The sequence below is a fragment of the Macrotis lagotis genome, chromosome X, assembly GCF_037893015.1.
Source record: "Macrotis lagotis isolate mMagLag1 chromosome X, bilby.v1.9.chrom.fasta, whole genome shotgun sequence".
Classification (NCBI taxonomy): Eukaryota; Metazoa; Chordata; class Mammalia; order Peramelemorphia; family Peramelidae; genus Macrotis; species Macrotis lagotis.
The window spans coordinates 616,544,505-616,563,986 of record NC_133666.1 but is presented as its reverse complement, the minus strand read 5'-3'; the positions used below and the strand labels follow the sequence as shown (position 1 = coordinate 616,563,986).

Here is a 19,482-nt window from a genome sequence, read left to right as displayed (position 1 = left end):
TTCCAAACTCCTTCTGGACATGGTCTCTGGAGGAATGGTTAGGAAGCAGGAGCCTTAGGGTAGAAAATGGTCAGATTTGGCAGGAATTTTGCAGTATGCTTAGTAAAGCACAAAGGACATTAGTATGCCACACAATACATCCTTGGAGAATTGCTGTTCTCCTTAGTAGATCTTTTAAGAATTTCTGCTGAAAAAAAACCCAACCAAAAAAACTTGTTACCTGGTTGCCCATTCTCTTCTGATTAGCTTTCCACACTTAATTCTTTCAATAACAGACTGTCATTGGCCCCCATATTTGAAGTCTCTCTCTTTTTTCAAGCTTGGTTGACTCTGCTAGAGATTATGCCCTATTGGCGGGCAGTTTGAGCACAATACTGCAGTAAGGCAAGTCAGTGAGTCAGTCTGTCAAAAAAAACAACACTTTTTATCACTTACTATTTAAATGTCCCTAAATGTTAGGAACACAATGAAAGACCAAACAACCAAAGGCCACATATCCTGCCTTAAAGGAGTTTGATTTGCAGCTTGGAAAGGGGGAGATACTGTGTAAATAGGTAGATACTAATGGGGGAGATACTGTGCAAATAAATAGATACCTATAAGTTATATACAGAATAGAGGAAGGTAATCTGAAATAGGAAAGTATTAGCAACTGGGGGCCCAGGGAACCTCCTATAGAAGGTTGGGTTTGAGAGGAGTTGTGAAGGAAGCCAGGAAAACTAAGAGATAGAAGTATGAGGAAGAAGATTTCACAAGAGTCATACCAATGCAAAGGCTTAGAGACAGTAGAGGAACTGCAAGTAAACTAGTGTAATTTGGTTATAGGATAAGAGGAGTAAAGCATAAGAAGGCTAGAAAGCTAGGAAGAAGTGAGATTTTGAAGAGATATAAATGTGATACAGAGGATTTTATATATATTTGTTCCCAGAGTTGATAGAAAACCAACAGAGGATGGTATAATAAGTCAATGAAAAATAATTTTATGTGTTTTTATAGTTACAAAACCTATTTAAGATTTAAAAAATGCCCCTGCCTTCAAGAAACTCACATTTTATTGGAGAAGATAATAAGCAAGCAAATATACATATGCAGTGTGTGTGTATTTGTGTGTGTGTGTGTGTGTGTATGTGTGTGTGTGGAGAGAGAGAGAGAGAGAGAGAGAGAGAAGTTGAAAAGTAATTTCTGAGGGAAGTCTTTGGGTGGTGATGGAGGTGGTAGAAAACTAGGAAAGGCATATTGAAGAAGCTGAGTCTTGAAGGAATCCAGGGAAGCCAAGAAACATTTGTAAGGAGGGAGAATATTCTAGGCATGAAAGTCAGCCATGGGAAAGACAGAGGTTGAGAGTCTTATGAGAGGAAAAGCAAAAAAGTCATCATAACTGGATCATAGAATGGTAGAGGGAGTAAAGTATAAGAAGACTACAAAAGGAGGAAGGGTTCAGATTATGAAGGACTGAAAGGCTAAATAGATTATTTTAGATTTGTTCCTGCAGATAATAGATAATCATTGGAGATTTTGGAATGGGAAGGGGGAGAGGGACAGGAAGTCAGTCAGTGCTGCATTTTATCTGCTGAGTGGAGAATAGACTGGACTAGGGACTGACTTGAGGCAGGTGAACCATCTGAAGGCTACAGTAGTTCAGGTAGGAGATAATAAGGACTTATACCAAGATGATGGACTGTGGTAGAGAGAAGGGGACCTTTATAAAAGATATTATGAAGGTAAAAATTATAAGACTTGACAATGGAGACAGATTAGATAGTGTAAGTACAAGTGAGAAGTTGAGGTGAATTGATGTTAAGATGACAGGTTGGTCACAACCTCTATAGTAATAAGGAAAGACAGTAAGCTGTAAGACATGCTGAGTTGTGGAGGTGCCTAGGGAACATCCATCTCAAAATGTCCAGTGGTAACTGGAACTGAGATTAGAGCTGGATCCATCGATCTGAAAATCATCTGCATAGAGATCGTAATTGAGTTCATGGAAGTTGATGAGATCACCAAGTGAGATTCTATAGAGGGATAAAAAAGAGAACCTGGGATATTGAGTGGGCATGACCTGGAAGAAGATTCAGCAAAAGAGGATGAGGAGATAGACAAGTAGAAGAACCAGGAGAAAGCAGTGTCATAAAAATCTAGAGAAAAGTCAATATGGAAAAAATATTCCTTCTTCCTACTTGTGGGATTTAGAATTTCCATTTTAAAGTTGGGTCTAGGCCATCCACTGACAATCCTTTTTTTCTCTGCTCCTCTCCTCTCTCCTGTACTCTCTTCTCCTCTGCTATCTTAAATTCTTTATCTATTGTCTTCCCTCATTCAAATGGAATGATGCTCTTAGAAGGCAGACTCTATCTTTCTCTTTCAATATGTAGTCCTAGCTGCTTGGCACAGTGTAAGCTTTTACTAAATGTATGTTGATTGACTTGTTTAAAAAGGGGTGATTAATAATATCTAAGGATACAGAGAAGTCAAAAAAAGTATGAGAATTGAGGAAAAACCACTAGAGTTCACAATCAAGAAACCATTGGTACTTTGGAGAGAGTTATTTCAAGTGAAAAATGAGGTTGAGGTTGAAAGATAGACTTTAGAGGGCTAGAAATGAATGAGACAGAGTGAATGGAATAACTTGTAGACAATGTTCTTAAAGTTGTTAGCCACAAATGGGAGATGAGATAAAGGATGATAGCTAGCAGGGTAGACTTATGCTTTAGAAAAATCACTATTGCAGCATAATGGAAGATGAATTAGATTGGTGAGAAATTTGAGGCAAAGACAGCATGTCTTTGGCACACTACCATTCACACTATGAATTAATAAAAAAATCTCATTTTTCTAAAATAATTTGAAATTCAAGCTTTCCATTAATTATGACCTATTTTCTTAATTGGTCTGAATTAATGAAGCTTGGCCATATAATTATTGCTATATAGCCTATTTCCCTTTTAGGTTAGAGATACTTAAAGAGAAGAGTCCCCTTCTCCTACTTCAGCTGGGGAAGTAGGAGACTGCTTTCCTGATGGACTTAGGGTTTTCTGAGCAAAAGGACTCAACTAGATAGCTTAATTAATTAAGAAGATAGCTCAATGTCTAAGAAGGCTCTTACATCTGAAGTCAATGCACTTGGGTTTGAAATTTGTTTTTTGCAATTATTTGCTTACGAGGGAGTTGGACTTGTGACTCAAAATATGATTCTGCATCTTCCTCTTTTTTTTCTCCATCTTCTCTAGGAGTTACAGCTGAGGATTTTTTTCACCATTAGAGCTTGCATCTATAATTAAATGACTTGGTCAGAGTCCAAAGAATAAATGGTGGATGATCTTTTCATTCAGATTGAAGCTTAATTTCTGGATTCACTGTCCCTAATATAATACTGTACTAGGCACTACTCAACCCTCTTTCTGTGAGCCAACAGGAATAATTTCTTTTTTTTATTAAAGATTTTATTTATTTTCAGTTTTATAATTTTTCCCCTAATATTACTTCCCTCCCCCACCCCACACAGAAAGCAATTTGTCAGTCTTTACATTGTTTCCATGTTGTACATTGATCCAAATTGAGTGTGATGAGAGAGAAATCATATCCTTAAGGAAGAAATATAAAGTATAAGAGATAACAAGATCAGACAATAAGATATCAGATTTTTTTTTCTAAATTAAAGGAAATAGTCCTTGGACTTTGTTCAAACTCCATGGTTCTTTCTCTGGATATAGATGGCATTCTCCATTGCAGAGAGCCCCAAATTGTCCCTGATTGTTGCACTGATGGAATGAGCAAGTCCATCAAGGTTGATCATTGCCCCCATGTTGCTGTTAGGGTGTACAATGGTTTTCTGATTCTGCTCATCTCACTCAGCATCAGTTCATGCAAATCCCTCCAGGCTTCCCTGAATTCCCATCCCTCCTGGCTTGTAATAGAACAATAGTGTGCCATGACATACATATATCACAGTTTGCTAAGCCATTCCCCAATTGAAAGACATTTACTTGATTTCCAATTCTTTGCCACCACAAACAGGGCTGCTACGAATATTTTTGTACAAGTGATGTTTTTACCCTTTTTCATCATCTCTTCAGGGTACAGACCCAGTAGTGGTAGTACTACTCAACAGGAATAATTTCTAACAATGTTGACAACAGCTAGTGAAGTTCCACAACCAACTCCTGGTGGACGGTGGTTCAGCTTCTGGAGGTCCCATCTCTGGAGGTACAATCGTCTCTCTGCCATCTTGGACCTGGAGCACAAGAAATCAAAGAAGATAGGAATTGAGGAAATGGGTAATAAATGTGTTTGTGTCTGTGTCTTTGTCTGGGTGTGTATTAATCTCTTCAAATATTTGAAGGGTTATAATGTTGAAGATGCCATGCTTGCAAGTACCTGCTTAATGATGCTTTATTGTGAAATTCTCTCCCAGGAAGATTTAGGTACCTTCAATATCTAGGTAAAATCCTTCAAATCAAGACTACATCATATCTTAGTGGCATTTTCTGATCATTTTCCACTCTTGTTTAAGAGTTATCAGTGCATGACTTGAAGCATTAATTAATTGGTCACTGGAAACTTAAAATTCTCTTTCTTAGAAACCTGCCTCAACTAATGGCCAGAATACTTGGATTCTCATCCCTACTCTAACATTTTCTAACTCCTGAATATCAGTTTCCTCATAAACTGAATATCAATTTCCTTATAAAATTCTATTTAACTCATATGGTTCTTTTAGGTCATAAGTAACTTTGTTTTTTAGAATTTTAATTATTTAAGGCAATGGGGTTGTGACTTACCCTAGGTCCATACAGTTAGGCAATTATTAAATGTCTGAGGTCAAATTTGAACTCAGATCATCCTGACTACAGGGCCAGTGCTTTATCCACTGTGCCACTTAGCTGCCCCCACGTAAATAATTTTATAACCTAGTGATAGAGTGTATGCAGACCAACCTAAATTCAGAAAGTTTGTCACTAGTTTGGTCTCATGGGGATGAAGAAAATGGAACCTCTCAAAAACTATCTACATAGTATAGACTTATTTTTCATATTAGAGAAGATGACTACAGCAATGAAATTATAGAATCCTGAGGGGGGGAAACAAATACTATTACTGCTCTTCATGACAGGCTTCTAGTCACGACTGAATAGGGAAGTTGCAAATCAGAGAGGAGATTCCCTCCCATTGTATCATGGGAGATGATGGGGAGTTTTGGGGGGAGAGGGTATCACTTTATCTTCTCATAGGCAGTTAAGTACCTCAACTATTACCAAAATCAGTCCATGAAAAAAACAACATAGTCAATTGTTTTTGTTCTACATCCCTTTCTCTTTGCCACAGCCCTGCTCATCCGCTTTCATCCACCTCTACCCCTTTCCAAACCTTTTCTCAGGAAAGACCAAGTGCTGCTCTGATACCTAGGAAATATTGAAGAATCTGGAGGGAAATTTCCATTGTGATGGGTCAAATTGCCTATGAAGGATTTTTGAGAGGAGATGCATAAAAATCACATGGAATGATAAGGCATCTCTGTTACAGTCTACACTATTAGATTGTTAAAATTCCTGGATCCAAAGAAATCAAGAGTGTGTATTAATACACACATTCAGATTATCATAATCTTCTTCATTTTTGTCATCATCATCAATGTCATCCTCAAGAATCCCCTTTCTCCATGAAGTCTGGGATCTTAGGGCATAATATCTAAGACCAGGATGAACTTCAGAGATTCCTATGTCCAGTTTCCTTACTATAGAACCTCAGGTTCATTAATGAAAGGTAATTTTTCTAGGATCACAGGTCACATTTGTTAGAGCTAGGATTTCAACTCTTCTCTGATTCTAAATCCACTAATCTTCTCATTGCATTTCCTCAGCTGAAAGGGATCTTTCCCTGCTCAAATCTTCCTAAGCACTTTGCCTGGATTATTCCTTTGTCTTTATCACATTTTAACTTACATCATCCTTATTTTGCTTCCTCTAGAGACTATAGAACCTGTGTCTCATCCAGACAACAGGTTCCTTTAGTGGCAAGCCCAGTATTTTGCTCACTGGGGCTTTTACACAATGTTTTTCAAGTGAATGAATTGTAAAATCCTCAAGAGCAGTGACCAAGAGCATTTTCTACTCTAGCATAGAATAGTATCTTGCACAAATCAAGACTGAAGTGACTCTGATCTAATGATAATATTAGCTAGAATTTATATAGCTTCTTAAGGTTTGCAAAGAACTTTACAAATAAGATCTCTTTGATACTTAGAACAATCCTAGAAAAGAGGTGCTATTACTATTTCCATTTTATAGATGAGAAAACTGAACCAGAGATTAAGTGACTTGCCCAGGGTCACACAACATCTTAAGGATCAGAAAGTGGATGTGACCTCAGATCTTCTTGACTCCAGGTTCTACACCCTGTCCACTGCACCACCCTTCTGATTCAAGTTAATTGTGAGATAGAAATAATGTAGTCCATTGTTGAATGCTGCTTGTGAAAATCTGCTCATTTCTTTTCCATGTATGTGAGTATATGTATGTATATATATGTATGTTTTATATATATACACACACATATGAAGATATATGTGTCTGTAATTATTAATGTACTTTTTCAGCATTAATAAGGTCCATGATTTTTCCTATCCCTTTGGTATCTTTCCTTGTGCTATGAGGGCTTTCTGGGCCCCTTTTAGGGCTGCTTATTCATCTTTAGTATCCACTTTTCACCCAGCTCTGACCTGTGACTCCAAGAAGCTGGAGCAGTCACACAACAGTAAAATCACCTCAGCAGATGAACTAAATCATGTTGAGAGTAGTTGACAGGTCTCAAACCCATGGATGAGTAAGGGGAAGTCTACCTCAAGCATGTGAAGACTTCCTCCAGCAGAATGGGTAGATAAGAGCAATTTTTTTTTCAATGGCCATGAAGGCTGGTGATGCAGTTCAGTGCTTAGAACTTGGCATTGGAGATACCAACACCATCTACTGCATCCAGGATCATTTCTCATCATCTTGCTTCTGTTCTGCCACTGGACTTTGATGACTCTGGAAGAGAAAGTGAGATGGATGGCTTTGGGCAACTCTGTTGCACTTAAATTTAATTCACATGCAAGTCAAAGCATCACCCTGTGATGTCATTGATCTTCTTCGAAAATAAATGAACAACGTCTTTCTTATATATTTCTTCTCACCTCTCTTTTTCTCACCTTTGCACTGGAGTTATCAAGTATCAGTGATGTTGACTTGCTTTGGAATGTTTTCTTTGTAGAATTCCCCCCTAAGGAACAGCTGTTGGTGCATAAACTATAATTATTTCATGATGATGTTTTTCCAAATATGAATCATGAATAGAGTAATATGTTATTTCCAAGTGTCCCAGGAAGTAAAGTTTCTCATAGTTTTTGAATGTATAATAACCCATCTATAACTCAACTCCTTAATTTGCCTCTCTCTAAGGAGTAACTGCAAGCCATCCTTCTATTTAGTTGCTACTTTTCCCCCTTCTGGTTTCATTTAAAACAAGAGTGTCAAGGCTGTTAGCATTCAGTTCCTCTACTGATTAATCTAGGCATCCATCATTGGATTAGGACCTTACCTTTAGGGTACCAATAGTCAAAATGAAGTTTTCTGACATTAAAACCAGTGTGATTCTTATCACTTTTTTTTTTTTTTTAGATTTTTGCAAGGCAAATAGGGTTAAGCGGCTTGCCCAAGGCCACACAGCTAGGTAATTATTAAGTGTCTGAGACTGGATTTGAACCCAGGTACTCCTGATTCCAGGGCCGGTGCTTTATCTACTGCTCCACCTAGCGCCCCCAATTCTTATCACTTTCTGTTGTTCTTTCTGCCACTCTGGCATCATCACTTCAGAATGTGAAGGAACTGCACACAACTGTGGAACATCTTTCATAGCCAATTTTTACTTTATTATTTTATTTTTTTAAATAATATACATAGGTAGTTTTCAACATTCATCCATTTGCAAGTTTATGAGTTCTGCATTTTTCCTACCACCCTCCCTTATCTCCTCCTTCCCATGACAGTAATCGATTATAAGTTGTGCATACAATTGTGTTTATTTCCACATTAGTCTTAATAGTCATTTTAGATTGTTTTATGAATTGCCATGATCAAAATGTTTCATCATTAGGTGACCAACCTACTAATAATATGTCTTCTCTGTAATTAGTTAGGTTGGTCCTTGTAGAATAACTTGGTTTATTACTGGGGTTATATTCAAAGCTTTTCTAGCATGATAGAAACAGAATGATATACCTAGGGTCATCTCCATCATAATATGATTAGGATCAAAGAATTTTGCAGATGTACTTAATAAATATTGTCAAATTGATAATAAGTATATTTGGGGAAAATGTAATGGATTTTAAAACAGAAAATCAAAGTTTAAATATTGGCTCCAACACTTCTCAGTTGTATGACTTTAGGTGATCTATATCTAGCTTCTTAGCTTTAAATTTTTATCCTGTAAAATGAAGGGTTTGAATTAAGTAATGCACAAGGACCTTTTCAGCTTTAAATTATATGAATTATTATCATTGTTATTATAATTGTCTTTCTGTTTCAGAACTGGATTTCCAATCATCCTTCGAAAATCTGTTGAGTACCTTGCCTACCCTGGAGCAGTTATTGGTCTCTAAAATTCAATCAATGACTTCTGCTGAGAAGACCTTGGTACTAGAGTCTATTCCGCGTTTCCTAACAAAGTATCTGGAGGTAGGATAGAGGTAGCTTGGTGTGAACACCTTGCTGATGAACTTCTGGGGACTGGGACAGGTTTCCTATAAAATCATGGCCCTCCCGAGGCCTTGTTTCACTGGGTATAGCTCAAATTATTACACTGGACCACAATCTACTTCTGTTGATCATAGCTCTGTATCTGGGATCAAGTACAATTGTTCCAATCTCTCAATGCATCAAGCCTTAAAACACTTGACTATATTAGTTGCTAAGTAATATTGACAGGCTGGTGAGTGGAGGCTGAGGTGGAATGCCAGGTCAGGGAAGCCCTCATTGGGGACAACTACTATTGGGAGAAGGTCAGATGAAAGAAGAGAATGTAAGTGTTGGAAAGGTCTTTAGAGTTCATTTGTTCAAAGCCCTGCATTTTGCACATTAAACGTTGAAAGGCCCAGAGAAGGCAAATTACTTGTTCTAGGCCTCATATTCAGTCAATAGTTTAGACTGACTAAACAAGGGAGTTGGATTAGATGGTCTCTGCACTAGAAAGGACCTTAGAGAGCACCTAATATTTCCCTCTTATTTTACAGATGAGAAAACTGAATCACAGAAAGATTAAATCACTTTCCCCAAATCACCTAGCAAATTAACAATATTTGTTTAGTACTTTCCCCCCAAATGGCATGCTGCCTCACTAATGGAAAAGCATCATATCATGAATTCGTCATTGAGCTAACTCTTTTAAAATTCCATGATTCTCCAGGCCTTCTTCAAGTGAGCATTTTTTTTTTTTTTGTGAAAAGTGAACATTTCCAGAGCAAAGTTGACTAAATGGGAGAGAAAATGAACCTAGGTCCTGCCTTGCTTCTACAGATTCTTTTAAACCTTGTCTATAATTAGGAAGAGGGAGCCTTAAGTTCTAGGCCTTAGTGGCTGAGGGATCTTGTGAAAGACACTTTCTCTCTCTCTTGGAGCTCAGCATCCTAATCTAAAAAATAAAAGGATTTGTACAAGATGATCTCTAAGGTTTTTTCTAACATAGAGATGATCATAAAATTGGATGCAAATTCAGTATTTCAGATAATCCAAGCCTTTTCTTCCCCATTCAATGATCTGTACCACTGACTTTAGCTCTTAGAAAGAACTAAAATAAGACCACATCTGAGACAACTGAGAAAGGTCATGTTTTATATCATTTCAGCATTATTCTCTGTAAACTCACAATTATCCCATCCTTCTTGACTCATAACTCAGCAGCCTTCTGAGTTTATATCTTGACACTCGACCAGTCACTGAAGCTTTCTGAGCCTCAGCTTCCTCAATGGGTTTAGCGTAGATTATTACATTGGGTCAAAATCTTCCCCTGCTTATTCCATCATTGATCATAGTGCTATCGTCTGGGGCCATGTACAAGTGGTCCAGTCTTTCAATTCATCAATCCTTAAGTGCATCAATATTAGTTGCTAAGTAATATTGACAAGTGCGAGTGGGAGTTGAGGTGGAATGACAGGTCAGGGAAGACCCCACTGGGGTCAATTGATATTGGAAGAAGGTCAGATGAAAAAAGAGAATATATGTTCTGGAAATGCCTTTAAAATTTCTTTGATCCAATCCCTACATTTTGCATGTGCATGTGTATGTGCAATGTGGGATGTGGAAATAATAATATTTGCATTGCTTGCTCTAAAGAGTTTTTGTAAGGATCCAATGAAGTATAATATGTAAAGATAATGGTAGGCTTTAAAGCCTTTCTGGATGATAAATATTAATTGCTATTGCCATGGTAGTGACCCTGAATTCTTAGACTATACCAGTAGCCGATTGTAGACCCTGTTAGTCAGTCAGTTGGGTTATATGAGTGGTTCAAGGATTAACACTTCTTGTAGAGAGCTTGCCAGGCCTTTTTCAGGACCGTTCATCCACCTTTGGTGTCCACGTGTCATTCAACTTGTTATCTGTGGCTCTGAGAAGCTGTAGCAGGAACAGTGGCCACACCCTGGGAAACCATCTTAGCAGGTGATCTAAACCAAATTGAAGGTAACTGATAGGCCTCAAACCCTTCAGGGAGTTAGGGGGATATCTACTTTCAAGGGTCTGAAGATTTTCCCTAGCAGAAAGAAAGATGAGAACCATTTATTTCAATGGTCAAGAGGCAGTTGAAGTAGGTGCTGTGGAGCACTTGAAGCTTGACCAGACATCAAAGTCACCAAGGTCATCCACTGCATCCCAGTCCATTGGTAGTTATTCTGACTTTGGTCTTTCATTGGACTTCAGTGACTTTGGAAGAGAGAGTGAGGTTGAAGACTGTGCAACTCTTTCTTCATCAATTAAAAACCCAATTCATGTAGGAGTCTAGACATCAGACTGTGGTGTTATTGGTCCTTTCTGAAAACAAAAGACAAACAACAGCCTTCATTAAACATTTATTAAAAATCTACTATGCAAATATAAAAAGAGAAAAACAAACAAAAAACCAGTCTCTACCCTGAAGGAGTTCATAACTTAATAAGGGGGAGGATAAGCAAAGAAATATATGCAAACTAGCTCTTTGTAGGATACAAAGAAAAAAATTAAAAGAGAAAAGGCTCTACAATTAAGAAGGGTTAGGATAGACTTCCTAGAGAGGATAGGAGCATTTTTACTGACACTCAAAGTAAGCCAGGAGGTAGAGATGAGGAGGGAGAGCATTCTAGACCTGGAGGACAGTCAAAGAAAATGGGTGAAGCTGAGAGAAACAGCTAAGAGACCAGTGTCACTGGGTCAAAGAATATATGTCAGAGAATCAAGTGTAAGAAAACTGGAAAGGTAGAGGGGGACAGGTAATGAAGGCTTTGATCATCAAGTACAGGAAATTTCATTTGATTCTGGAAGCAATCAGAGGCCACTGGAGTTTACTGGGTGGGAGCAGAAGAAGGGGGATAGATCAAATTTGTATTTTAGGAAAATCACTTTAGTGATGGAATGGATGATGGATTGAAGTGAGGAGATACTTGAGGCAGGTATACCCACCAACAGACTGTTGTAATGATTAGCCATGAGATGATGAGGGCCTACAAGTGACAGCATCAGAGAAAAGGAGTGGGGAATATTGATAAGATGTTTCAAAGGTAAAGTCTAGAGGTCTTGGCAGCAGATTGGATTGGGGGATTAGGCTGAAAGAGTAAGGGATCCAGGATGACTCCTAGGTTGGGGGCCTGAGGCACTGGGAGGATAATGTACTCTTCCTCAGGAATAGGGAAGGTAGGAGGAGGAAGAGTGTTTTATTATTACTGTTGTTCTGTCCAAATCTTTTGTGATCCCATTTGGAATTTTCTTAGCAAAGATACTAGCATGATTTACCATAGCCTTCTTTAGCTCATTTTGTAGATGAGGAATTTAAAGTAAACAGGGTGATATGATTTTCCCAGGGTCACACAGCTATTAAGTGTCTGAGGCAGAATTTGAATTCAGGTCTTCCTGACCCTAGTCTTGACACTCTATCCACTGTGCCATATAGCTACCCAAAGGGTAGCTGGGGGAAAAATAATGACTTTGGTTTTGGACATATTGAGTTTATTATGATGCCTACTGTATATCCTTCTATCTGAACGACAATTGGAAATATGATAGTGGAGGGCAATAAAGAATTTGGGACAGGAAAGTTAGATTTGAGAATCATCATTAGGGATATTAATTAAATCCATAGAAGCTAATGAGCTCACCAAATGGAAAGGGGCTAAGATAGAGCCCTGTGAGACACTAATGGTTAGACTACTGTGAGATGACAGACTGCCAACTCTCTGAAGATCAACCTAGTTCATAATCAGAACTTAATGACCAGGTAATAAATTTTTATGAGGCAGTTAGATGACTTGGATCCAATGTCCAACCTGGAGTCAGAAAGGCATAAATTCAAATCTGGTTTTAGGCATTTACTAGCTGTGTGACCCTGGGTAAGTCAATTAACCTCTTTGCCTCTGGAGAAGGAAATAGCAAGCCATTCCAGAATCCTTGCCAGAAAAAAAACCCTATGGACAGGATTGACATGATATGATCCATGGGGTGACAAAGAGTTGGATACAATTGAACAAAAATTAATTTTTTGACCTTGATGACCAAAATGACCCTCTGAACACTTCTATAATGTGGTAGGATAGTGGAAAAGGGAACACAGACAGCTACCACACTATTTTTAGAATATATCTACATTAATTTAATTAGTGATCTTTGTCCAGTGACTAAGAAGTTGATAATAACCAAAGGAAATGAGCCACAGCCATTTTGATATTCTTGCTATAAATAAATTCAGGAGACAAATAGTTGTAGCTAAACAGAAGGCAACTCAGTGGTTTCCCATCAGAAAGGTGAATAAAAGATAGAGCATGGCTATAGAAGAAGGAGCTCAGGGAGCTGGGTTTGAATGCTAACTCTCCTACTCACTGCTTATGCTACCTGTTTAATCATTTCTCTTATCTGAACCTCAATTTTGTCACCTGTAAAATGATGGGTATTCAACTAGGTGACTTGCAAGGTAGCTTCCAATTTGAAAATTCTATGATTTGACTGTATAGCTGTTTCAGTCCCAGATGGTGATTTATCCCATCACCAGAGGACAATTCAATCAACTAACAAGCATTCATGAAGCTCCTATGTACCAGCTGGGAGATAGTGTGGGGCAGATAGAAAGGTGGCCTTGGCCTTGACCTCAGATTCAAAAAGACCTGGGTTCAAGTGTCACATCTAACTGACTATATAAACTTGGAAAAATCCCTTCAACTGGTAGTGCATCATGCCATTCTCTAGGATTAGAAATTTCAGGAAGATTGCTAGTTTGCTTTGGTAGAAGAAGCTTCTACAAAGGGAGTTATCACCAATGAAATTAGAGCTCTAAACACCTCTCTCTCTAACCTAAACATTAGGCATTAGGGATGCAAAAAGAAAAGTGAGATAGGGGTTCCTCCTCTTGGTGCCAAATAGAATGTTTGCAAAGAAGACACAAGGAAAACAGACAAAGAGATTAACAAAAATTAAAAAAAAGAAATAAGTGGCATAGAAAATATATAAAAAAGCAACTTTAGGATAAGTGAAGTGAAATCAGAAAGCTGTCTCAAATAAACTCTTACTTTCATGGAAATAAAATACATCTCATTTTATAGTTGATAATAATAACTTCTATAGCTCATTAAGATATACAAATTTTTATAACCCTGTATTCTAAGTAGTACAATATTATTGTCCCAATTTCACAGATGAAGAAATTAGAGTTGAGAACTTGAAAGATTTTCATAGGATCACATAATTAACAAGTGATAGAGCCAAGAGTGGTTCACAACCAGTGCTTTTGCCTCTGTTTAGAGTTCCACACTCTCCTCAAGCCTAGACTAAAATTCTTCAAGTTGACCTTGAGTTTTTGAAGGCTTCACCAGATAAAGGCAAGCTCTGTTAGGTCAAGGTGGAAAGACTTAGGCATCAGTGTCTAGCACCATAGTTTGTTAACTGCCATTCAGGGACCAGTCTTGCTAAGATGGGAAGATTCATCCCCTTGATGATGCCACCTAATAAAGTGAAGTTTTTTGGGTTTGTTTTTGGTGGCAATATCAATCAACAGTAGGATATGCTAGTCAGAAGACCAAAGATGATCTTGACCTGAGCGATAACCTGAGCGATAAGAAGTTTCCCAGAATAAGGAGATGGGAGTTCTACCATACTTTGCTCTACTTATAACACATCTGGAGTATCAGGAGCAATACTGTCTCCCATAGTTTGGGAAAGAGATTGATACACTGCTGAATGTTCAAAGGAGGGTATTTTAATGAGATTTTTTTTTCAGAAATAGTTTGGGTTAGATGATACTTCTAGTTCAAAAGTTCTATTATTTGCTGAGATGTGATCTTCCAGGGTCTACTGTAAGCAAAGCATCTCTTAATTCAGGTCGAGATTGCCTTAACACTTTTCATTACCACATTACACCATTGACTTGTATTGAACTTGTAGCCCACTAAACCTCCTATTATGTTTTTATTATCTAAACATTCCTCTCTTATCTTCTACTTGTGAATTTAATATTCTGGATCCAGATGTAAGACTTTACATTTATCTTTATTAAATTCATCCTGATGCTCTTCCCCATCAATATCCTTTTGGTGGCATGGTGAATACAGTTCCAAACCTAGAGTCAGAAAGACTGGGATTCTGGCATCAGACATATATTAGCTATGTGACCCTGGGCAAATCACTTAACTCTGCCTCCATTTCCTTGTCTATAAAATGAGCTGGAGAAGGAACTGGCAAACTGCTCCATCATCTTTGCCAAGAAAATCGTAAATGGGGTCATCAAGAGTCAGATATAACTAAAAATGGCTAAACAGAGAGGAGACAAAGTAGACACTTTAGTAGAAGATAACTTGTGAAAGTTATACTTTTCATAGTCTCCCAGAAATTCCTAGTGATAGACTAAGTCTTTATAGTAGTTGCTTGGTATGAACCTCTATAGATGGAGTAGTGGATAGATCATTGAGCTTGAAGCCCTCTCTTCAAATCCTATTTCAAGCACTTATTATTGTGGGAACTTGGGCAAGTCACTCTCAATCTCTTTTTTTTTTACATATGGAGGTGGGATGATAATAATAATACGTACCTCTCAGTATTATTGTGAGACTCAAATGAGATGGCATACACAAAGCATTTCGCAAGTGCCATGTAGTACTAGTGCTATGGAAATGCTAGTTTTTATTACTATTACTATTATTGTTATTATCATTATGACGATCAGCATCGTTATTGTTGTAATTGCTATTATTATCAGCATCATCATCATCATTGCTGTAGTCATTACTATTACCATCCTTGTTGTCTTCTTGTCCTTGTTGTTGCTGATGTTGTTACTAGACATGTGCTTAACCCACAGGTAGGATGTGAGTGCATCCCATTAAGGGAGTTTGACCCCCATCTCTGGGATCTCATTTCCATAATGACAGAAGCTACAAATTCCCTGGACAAGGTAAGTAGTGAGACTGGAAGCCTAATCAATTATCAAGTGTTGAGAGTTTCTTGTGTGTCTGACCCTGGCATGGTCAGAAATGGAGGAACTGGAAGGGAAAGGAGTTTAGGAAGAGAGAATAAAGAAGAAGGCCTGAGTCCTCCCTTTAGGAAACATCAAGACAAAAAACACATGCAGACAAACAAGGAGAGAACAATAAAGGATAGAACATAATGAAATGTCCCATGAAGTGGCATGGATTATAAGTGTTATAGAAAAGGCAGAAGCAGAGGTCACTGAGGGCCATTGTAGCCTAGGAAAGCTCCTTGGGGAAAATGAAATTAGGGGGCCATGAAGAGTAGTTGGATTTAGATAACAAAGGAGAGAAGAAAGGCTTTCTGTGTGAGCAGAAACACAGAAATGGGAGGAGAGACAACTTTATCTTAAAGTCAGAAGGCTCTGAGGTCACAACTTTTTGGCTGTCAGTTTGGGGCAAGTCATTCTTTCGTATTTGTTTTGCATATATTTTATTGGTTTGGCTTTTTTGTTTGTTTGTTTGTTTGTTTTTGCAAGGCAGTGGGGTTGAGTAACTTGCCCAAGGCCACACAGCTAGATAATTATTAAGTGTCTGAGGCTGGATTTGAACTCAGGTCCTCCTGACTCCAGGGCCGGTGCTCTATCCACTGCTCCCCTAAATAGCTCCTTCTGGCTTAGCATATCACTGGTCTTATTCCTCTCATTCTTAGACTGCAACTTCTACTAGAGTTTCTTCGTTGGTTGGTTGGTGGGTTCTTTTTTTTTTTAGACTTCTTTTTAAAAATTTATTTATTTTTAAAATTTTCATCCAATTGTACATTCATATTTCCAAGGTACAAAATTTCCCTTCACCCTTCCTTCCTATCCCCCTCACCTCAGTAGGGAATACTCAGGTTAGCATTTTACATACAAATTTTGTTAAACATAATTGCAAATGAATAATTTTTGGCATGAATTAGGATTAAGGGGAAAAAGGTACATAAGAGATAATTTTTTATAAAGTATTCATAAGATTCAATACTGTTTCTTTTGAAACTATCCTAATCTGCTGATCCATTCCATTACTCTGTTTCTTAACTAGTAGCAGGCAGTTTTGATGACTGCTGCTTTATAGTATAGTTTTAGATCTGTAGAGCTAGGCCATCTTCCTTTACATTTTTTTCATTAGTTCCCCTGCTATCTTTGCCCTTTTGTTGCTCCAGAAGAATGTTGTTAGTATTTTTTTCTAGCTCTGTAAAGTAGTTATTGGGTAGTTTGATTAGTATGGCACTAAATAAGTAATTTAATTTGAGTAGAATTGTCATTTTTTATTATATTAACTTGACCTAACCATGAGCACTTGACATTTTCCAATTATTTAGATTTGATTTTATTTGGATGAGGAGAACTTTATAATTGTGTTCATACAGTTTCTGGGTTTGTCTTGGGAGATAGATTTCCAAGTATTTGATGTTATCTACAGTTATTTTAAATGGAATGTCTCTTTCCATCTCCTGTTCTTGGGCTTTGTTGTTCATATATAGAAATGCTGATGATTTATGTGGGTTTATTTTATATCCTGCTACTTTACTGAATTTGTTAATAGTTTCAAGGAGTTTTTTAGATATTTTCTCCTGTTCTCTAGGTATACCATCATATCATCTGCAAAGAGTGAAAGTTCTACTTCCTCATTGCTAATTCTGATTCCTTCAATTTCTTTTTCTTCTCTTATTGCTACTGATAGCATTTCCAATATTATATTGAATAGTAATGGTGATAATGGCCATTCTTGTTTCACCCCTGAATTTATTGTAAATGCTCTGAGTTTATTCCCATTAAATATAATATTTGTTGATGGTTTTAGATAGATACTATTTATTATTTTAAGGAAAACTCCATTTATCCCTATACTTTTAGTGTTTTTAAAGGAATGGATATTGTATTTTATCAAAGGCTTTTCCAGCATATATTGAGATAATCATATGATTTCCTGTTGATTTTACTATTGATATGTTTAATTATGTTAAGTGTTTTCCTAATGTTGAACCATCCCTGCCTGTCTGGTATAAATTCAGCCTGATCATGGTGTATTATACTGGTAATAATTTGCTGTAGTCTCATTGCTAAAATTGTATTTAAGATTTTTGTATCAATATTCATTAGGGATATTGGTCTATAATTTTCTTTTTCTGTTTTGTTTCTTCCTGGTTTAAGTATTTGCATCATGTTGGTGTCATAAAAGGAGTTTGACAGAATTTCTTCTTCTCCTATTTTTAAAAATGGTTTATGTAGAATAGGAATTAATTGTTCCTTAAATGTTTGGTAGAATTCACTTGTAAATCCCTCTGTAACTACAGACTTTTTCTTAGGGAGTTTATTGATAGTTTTTCAATTTCTTTTTCTGAAATGGGGCTATTTAAGTAATATATTTCCTTTTCTGTTAATCTGGGCAGTTTATATTTTTATAAATATTCATCCATTTCACTCAAGTTATCCAATTTATTGACATATAATTCAGCAAAGTAGCTCTGAATTATCTCTTTAATTTCCTTCTCAATGCTGCTTAGTTTACCCTTTCTATTTTTGCTACTGGTAATTTGGTTATCTTCTTTCTTTTTTAAAATCAAATTAACCAGAGGTGTGCCTATTTTCAGTGGCTTTTTCATAAAACCACTCTTCGTTTTATTTATGGGATCAATGGTTTTCTTGCTTTCCATTTTATTAATCCCTTCCTTGATTTTCAGAATTTCTAATTTGGTATTTAATTGGAGATGCTTTTTTTCTAGTTTTTTTAGTTGCAAATCCAATTCATTGATCTCCTCTTTTTCTATTTTTATTCATATAAGTATTTAGAGATAAAAAATTTCCCCTCAAAGCTGCCTTGGCCACATCCCATAAATTTTGGTATGATGTCTCATTATTATCATTTCCTTGGATATAATTATTGATCATTTCTATTATTTGCTGTTTGATCCACCCATTATTTAAGATAAAGTTATTTACTTTCCAACTAGTTCTTGGTTTATCTTTCCCTGACCCTTTATTACATATAATTTTAATTGCATCATGGTCTGAAAATTTAGTTTGTGTATTTATTATTTCTGCCTTTCTGCATTTGATTTTAAGGTTTTTGTGCCCTAGTACATGGTCAATTTTGGTGAAGGTTCCACGTTCTGAAGAGAAAAAGATATTATTTTCTATCCCCATTAAGTTTTCTCCAGAGGTCTATCATATCTAAGTTTTTCTAAGATTTCATTCACCATCTTAGCTTCCTTTTTATTTATTTTGTTGTTAGATTTATCTGGTTCTGAGAGAGGGAAATTGAGGTCTCCCATTTATTAAAGTTTTGCTGTCTATTTTTCCTTGTAATTCACTCAGCTTTTCCTCTAGGAATCTACATGCTATACCACTAGGTGCATGCATGCTTAGTATGATATAGCTTCATTACCAATGGTGCCTTTCAAGAAAATGTAATTTCATTCCTTATCCCTTTTAATGTGATTGATTTTTGCTTTTACTTTGTCTGAGATTAGGATTGCTACCCCAGATGTTTTTACTTCCACTGAGGCATAATATATTTAGCTCCAACCTCTTACCTTCACTCTGTGTATCTCTGTGCTTCAGATGTTTCTTGTAAACAACATATTGTAGGATTCTGATTTTTAATCCATTCTGCTATCTGCTTTTCTTTTATGGAACAGTTCATCCCATTCACATTTACAGTTAAGATTACTAATTCTTGGGGCAGCTAGGTGGCTAGGTGGTGCAGTGGATAGAGAACTGGCCCTGGAGTCAGCACAACCTGAGTTTAGATCCGGCCTCAGACACTTAATA

General features: G+C 37.0%; 1 protein-coding gene across 1 annotated transcript in view; it reads left to right on the top strand.

The window, feature by feature from the left end:
* The first annotated feature begins 4,077 nt into the window (after positions 1–4,077).
* LOC141499418 (maestro heat-like repeat family member 5) overlaps positions 4,078–19,482 on the top strand; it is a 108,376-nt gene continuing 92,971 nt past the window's right edge. Inside the window, exons 1-3 of the mRNA XM_074202138.1 lie at positions 4,078–4,274; positions 8,563–8,711; positions 15,562–15,654. Coding sequence (XP_074058239.1) covers positions 4,124–4,274; positions 8,563–8,711; positions 15,562–15,654 — 393 coding nt within the window. The 5' untranslated portion in view covers positions 4,078–4,123. The remainder of the gene's footprint in view (positions 4,275–8,562; positions 8,712–15,561; positions 15,655–19,482) is intronic.